The sequence below is a fragment of the Peromyscus californicus genome, unplaced genomic scaffold (assembly GCF_007827085.1).
Source record: "Peromyscus californicus insignis strain IS unplaced genomic scaffold, ASM782708v3 Scaffold_7__1_contigs__length_154581171, whole genome shotgun sequence".
NCBI lineage: Eukaryota > Metazoa > Chordata > Mammalia > Rodentia > Cricetidae > Peromyscus > Peromyscus californicus.
Window position 1 is genome coordinate 152,391,867 of NW_026294595.1, and position 6,000 is coordinate 152,397,866.

Below are 6,000 nucleotides of genomic sequence, written 5' to 3' on the forward strand. Positions count from 1 at the left end.
TTGAGTACCTACTGTATGCAAGATCCTGCCCTCCTTCTGCCTGCTTGTGTGGGTCTCCTCTGTCTGTCGATCATTGGTCTGACTGTACACACTACACCCTAACTGCGCGTCTCTGTGATCCCCAGGGACTCCGAGCTGCTGACAATGACCCCACGGCACCCCCCTATGACTCTCTGCTTGTCTTCGACTACGAAGGCAGCGGTTCTACCGCAGGCTCCGTCAGCTCCCTGAACTCCTCCAGCTCTGGGGACCAAGACTACGACTATTTGAATGACTGGGGACCCCGGTTCAAGAAGCTGGCAGACATGTATGGGGGTGGTGAGGAGGACTAGCCAACCTCACCTCTCCCACCGACATGAGAAGGGCGAGCAGCGGGACTGAGCGGAGGCGCCAGAGTCGTCCTGGTGTCAAGAGGCTCCTCCCCCACTGCCATCCCCCCTCCGTGTGGAGCTGCGCAGTAAGGACATAAGCCGCCAAGCGCCCACCACCACCGCGGCATCTCAGTAGCCACGTACCGCGAAGGGAGAGCCAGAGGCACAGCCCTAACTTGAATTTCTTACAACAAAAGCACTGTTAAAACAAAAAAAACAAAAGTGCCTTTTGGTACACATGACAGATTCTCTAACTCAGGAGTGACTGAAAGAAGAGACAGCCCAAGACCCCAGCTCTGCCCACCCTGCCCACAGCCCCTAACCCAATCTGGTCCCCTCTGAAGGCAACAGGCAAGGAATGGGAGAGAATATGTCTTTTTTTAAAGTCTTTTATTAAGAAAAAGAAAGGGATGGCTTATTTGCAGAAATAGTATGGGGTCCAGCTCTCACAGCTTTTGTTGTGCGCAGTCAGTGTCTCCTGGGCCCTTTGGGCTCCCCACGGCTGCTATGTGAGGATCAGACTTTCTGGTGCCAAAAAGCACTGGGCTAGCCCAACCCCATCAGCAGAGACACTTCTGTTTGGACTTAGCTTTCACCTGAACTTGTATCCTGCCCCTCAAGATACTGTAAATAGCTGGGGCAGGTGTGATGCCAAGAGACCACCCCAGATGGTCCTCACCCCTGCACTTGGCCACTGCCATGTCCACCAGAAAGCCTCTCTGGACCAGCTGTCATCCCCAATACCACCGAGGTCCCCTTTTGTTTGGTCCAGGACAGCGTGTTGTCCAAGAAGCCACAGCATCCTGCAGAATCCTGGCATCACCCTCTACTCTTCAGGATGAGACCCTGAAGGATCCTGTTGAAGGCATAGCAATCACAAGCACCCCTCAACAGAACCCCCAAATGCTCTCAACGTACTCCCCAGGCTGTGCAGACGGCAGAGAGGAGCGCCTGGCCAGACTGTGGCAGCTGCTTGGCCTCCCTGGGCCCGTTTGGCCCAAGCTGCTGCCTGGCCCCATGAACTGCTGTGATATCAGGACCTATTCCAAGTGGCCAGTGGGAGACTCTCATTGTGCCCATGTGACCACAGATGCTCTGACTGGGACCCGGTTTCTGTTGTTCTCTGGATCTGGTGTTGCACTTTACATGGGTAGCTTGACACCGGGCAGACTGGGCAGGGTGGCCACTTCTGCAGGACAGTGAATAGGCTATGTACAAGGACCTATGGGAGATGGCAACGCTGGCCTTTTCACTAGAGGGGAAAACAGGCCATCTGGGCCCAAAGGAGCCCTGGGATGGGGCAGAACGGCAGGCACTGGAAGGGCACCCTGTGCTGAGTCAGATTCCTGGCTTACTCCAGGCAGTACAACAGGTTGAGGGTGCTGGTAGCTTGGTGTCTGAGTCTCCTTAGGGAGACAACAGAAGTCCCAGCATTGATGAAAAGTAAGTTCCTCCCAGATCCCCAGCCTATACCTGCTACTAGGGGGCCAGGATGACTTCCAAAGGGCTGGGGGTACCCAAGAGATAGCATGCTCCCCAGCCAGAGGTCTCTAATTCAGGGCTCCTCGTGGTGTCTGGCTTTACACCATGGCTAGGTTCATCCCCTTTTCCAGACTGCTTTGGCCTCGAAGACGCACTTGAGTGGACTCATGGGCGCCAAACTTATGGGTATGACCCATTGGATGTCAGGGTTCTTTCCCAAACCAAACATGTCCCCACTCTGAACTCCTGGACTTGAGCTGAGACATAAGTTCAGCTGTGTCCATTCTTATTCCTCACATGGCTGTCCTAGGAGGTAGGATGGATAGGGGCCTCTGTAGCTTCCTGGGAGCCCTCTTCCTTACAGCCAGCCAGGCCAACAGAGCTCACAGAAGGCCGGGTGGGGGTGGGGCAGGAGATAAGCTCTCCTATGCAAATTGCTCCCCAGGGGTCAGCAACCAATGAGGGAGGTACTGAGCTTCGCATGGCCACTGTTAGGATTGCTATGGATCAGGGCTGGGGGTATGAGAAGAATTTTCTGAGTTTGATTTTGGAAAACCCGAGAATCGTGAATGTTCTAATGGAAGTGTGCATATGACACGGTAGTCATGGACTGTCCTCTGAAATCCCAAGGCTTTCTTGGAATCCTGGGATGGGAGGGACCAAATCTATCAGACATCTGGAGGAATGTCTCATCTGCCTCCACCTCCCCCCAACCCTCCAACCAGGCCTCTGTCACTGCCGGGCCCCTGCAGGAACATCCATGGGGTTCCTAAAAGCTGAACAGCTTGCCCCTTTCACCCAATACCCCAATACGCCCCCGGGGCTAGATAAAGATGGGTTCCACGCATTCCCAGACTCACCTTGGAACTCTGTCCCAAGGTCAACAAGTTAGCATTAGCGGAGCATTCAGTCAGTGTCAAATGTTTCTCTTCTGTAGCTTGTAGATACGAGGCGTCTGTGGTCAGGGCCCAGCCAGACTAGGCTGGTGGCCAGCTCTGTGCAGTACGAGGGTGTGGTTTAGTTCCTTTGGGAGAAACCTGCACTGCTGTGTAGCTTGGAAGAACACCTGGCCATGGTCAGCCTCAGTCACCCTGACTCCCAGCAGCAGCTTTTCCTCTGTCTTTCAGCACATCCAAAATGCTGGGCCTCCTGCCACCAAAGTGTCAAGAGTCGGGGCCCACTGTCAGGCCCTCAGAGATGCATCAGTCTCCCCAGAGTGAGTACTAAGTCCGTTGAGAATGACACCTCTGTGCTCTCGAAGGTAAACAGGGGAGGGAAAGTTTCCAGTTCCAAGCTGAAGGCAAAACCAAAAACTCAAAGCAGAATCGCCCTGCACAGAGCGCCAGGTGCGGCAGCTCACACCGCACACTGATCAGGCTCTGCCACACCAGCCGGCCGGCGGAAACCACCTCCATATACACCTGGGACGCACCTTGCTTTTTCTTCCTCTCCTTTTTTTCATTATGGTTTATTTTTTGCATGTTTATTTTTGAAAATGGACAAATGTGTAGCAGCCCGCATGACCGTGATTGTTTTGGGAAAGATACTGGAGTATGATGTGTTCACACTGCAGCTCTGAGCATCATGCGGTGAGACAGATGTTCTGACTTTTTTTGTAATTGTCAACAGCACAAATATTTTGTATTGTTGTTTGTATCATTTTGTACCGAAAAAAAAAAAAAGGAAAAAAAAAAAAGGGAAAAGAGTCGATGTTTTCGATGTGTTTTTAGTGTCAGACGGTCTTGGTTCCGAAGGGAACAGGAGCTTTGCAGAACTGTCGTGTCCTGGAGAGGAGTTGGGCATTAGCACGCTGCTCCAAAGGAGTAATAAAGTCCCCTTTTAAGTATTCGGCCTCTGACGTGCTTGTGTTCGTCCATGCATTTCAGGATTCAACAGAATTCAGGGCCGTGGGCAGGACCTGAGGGCAGCCGGTGCCAGGTGTGAGACCTTGTCATGCACAGTGGCTTGCTGGGTACCTGCTATGTTAAAACCTGGGCATGGTTCTAGGCTCCAGAAAAGAAGTAAAACCAGGCCCACTCCTTACACATCTGAGGCCCATGTGTCCTATGTATATTTTAAATTTTTTAGGTTATAAATAGAATGCATAGTTCAAGTATGCTCATCAATAAGCACAATTGTATGATACCACAGACGGCAGATTTAGATTGAGAGCGTTTGTTGTTGTTGTTTTTTTATGGGGCTGGGGATCAAATCCAGGACCTCTCATATGGTAGTCGAGTGCTCTGCCACTGAGCCATACCCCATGCCCTAAACTTAGAATTCTCACAGCCAATGTGTGGCACACAAGAGTGAACTGGGCTAGGCCTATGGCCTGCCCACCACTCTGCCTTCCTACCCTAGCATTGGCTGATGTGCAAGGAAGCTGGGCCTGCACATGGATACACTGGCCTGCATGTGGCCTCTGTGCCCAAGCATTCCTGCCCTCAAAACCCCTTGGAGTTTTGGACAGGTCCACTTTGTAAAAATAAAAAAATTTTAAAAGGAAGGATGTGGTGATATATTGTGTACCCTAATAAAGCTTTCCTAAGGATCAGAGGACAAAGCCAGTCACTAGATTAGACATAGAGGTCAGGCAGTGGTGGCACACATCCTTAATTCTATCACTCAGGAGGCAGAGATCCATCTGGATCTCTGTGAGTTTAAGGCCACACTGGAAACAGAGCCAGGCATGGTGACACACACCTTTAATCCCAGTACTGGGAAGCACACAGGCCTTTAATCCCAGGAAGTGATGGCAGGGTACATAAGGGGTGAGGAAACTGGAACTAAAGCAGTTCAGCTGAGACCCTTTCAGGTGAGGACTCAGAGGATTTCAGTCAGAGGATTCATGGAGTTGGTGAGGTAATGGCTGTGGTGGCTGTGGCTTGCTCTGCTTCTCTGATCTTTCAGCTTTTACCCCAAAATCTGGTACTGGCGGTTTTTTTTATTAAAAGACCATCTAAGATTCGAACAACAGAAGGAAAAGGAAAAAGAAAGAAAACAAAGGTATCTTTAGGGGGAGCTTGGGGACCAGGCTGAAGGCAATCTGTGACGGACACCAGGGTCCTGGAGCCCACAGTGGACTGAAGGGTGACTGTGTGCCCCCCCATACTGTGGATTCATTCCACTGTCACGGGGCACAGTCAAATCTGTCCTAGAGTGCCACACACACAAATTTGTATGTACACACACACATGCCTCTATGCAAACATACTCACATGTGCATGCACATGCCTGTTCACACACATATATAGTTGTGTACATGCACACAAATGGGCCCCAGCCATTTTTAGTGCAACCCATCCTAGCTATGACTGGCATCATCAGGAACCACAACCCAGAGCATCACTGGGGGCTGAATGCCTTGAGCGTCTCTTGCCTTCACTTTGACCTCGCCTGAGTCCTCTCTCCTCTGCCTTACTCCTCCAAGCCTGCTTCCGGGCCTCACTTCCTCCTCAGCTCTGCTCACCACACTTTTCTTCCTCCACTCTTCCTGCTCTCCTTCTCTCCCTTCTCCTGCCACCGCCTTGTCCCAGGCAGAACTCTGCCCACTTTAGAGTTGCAGGCTTCCCTGTCCTGGGAACAGCAGGCGATGAGCACACATCACGCCAGTATCTCACTCTTATTACTGGGACCTTGAGGGCTGACATGCCCTGCTCTCTGCAGGCATGTAGTCAGCACCAGCCAGCTTCCTACCAGCTGGGGCTGTCACTCTTGGTCCCCAGAGGGCAACTTAGGGAGCCACATCCAGGCCTCGTTCTCTGTAGCTTCCAGAGCTTTCCGGCATGATGTTCTATGAATGGGGATGCTCTGACCATCTTGACAGACTCCAGACCCATCCAAGGACTCCAGAGGCTGCCCTACCCCAGGTAGTATGGGGAGGAGCAAGAACAGAGACACGTCCACCCATATCAGGCTCCTCTGCTAGCCCCACAGAACGAGCCATGGGAGGCTGGAGGCTGAGGGGGAAGAGAAGCATGTGGCCTCCCTAAGGCCCTTGGTGGCCAGGCAAGGGTAAAGCCAGCAGGGATTCCTGACAGCTTCTAGCTCTAAGTGACAAGCAAAGAGGTCTGTTCCCACACAGTACAGGGGCTTTCACCAAACATACTTCATGCACTGGTCACCCACCTTCCACCAGGAAGACACA

The 6,000-nt window shown here is 52.0% G+C and overlaps 1 protein-coding gene across 3 annotated transcripts in view; it reads left to right on the top strand.

Moving 5' to 3' along the window:
- The window catches only part of Cdh4 (cadherin 4), a 500,103-nt gene extending 496,404 nt beyond the window's left edge, over window positions 1-3,699 (top strand). For all 3 annotated transcript variants that reach the window (XM_052722882.1, XM_052722884.1, XM_052722883.1), the window contains exon 16: window positions 126-3,699. In XM_052722882.1, coding sequence (XP_052578842.1) covers window positions 126-332 — 207 coding nt within the window. In that variant the 3' untranslated portion in view covers window positions 333-3,699. The remainder of the gene's footprint in view (window positions 1-125) is intronic.
- Window positions 3,700-6,000: the final 2,301 nt, after the last annotated feature.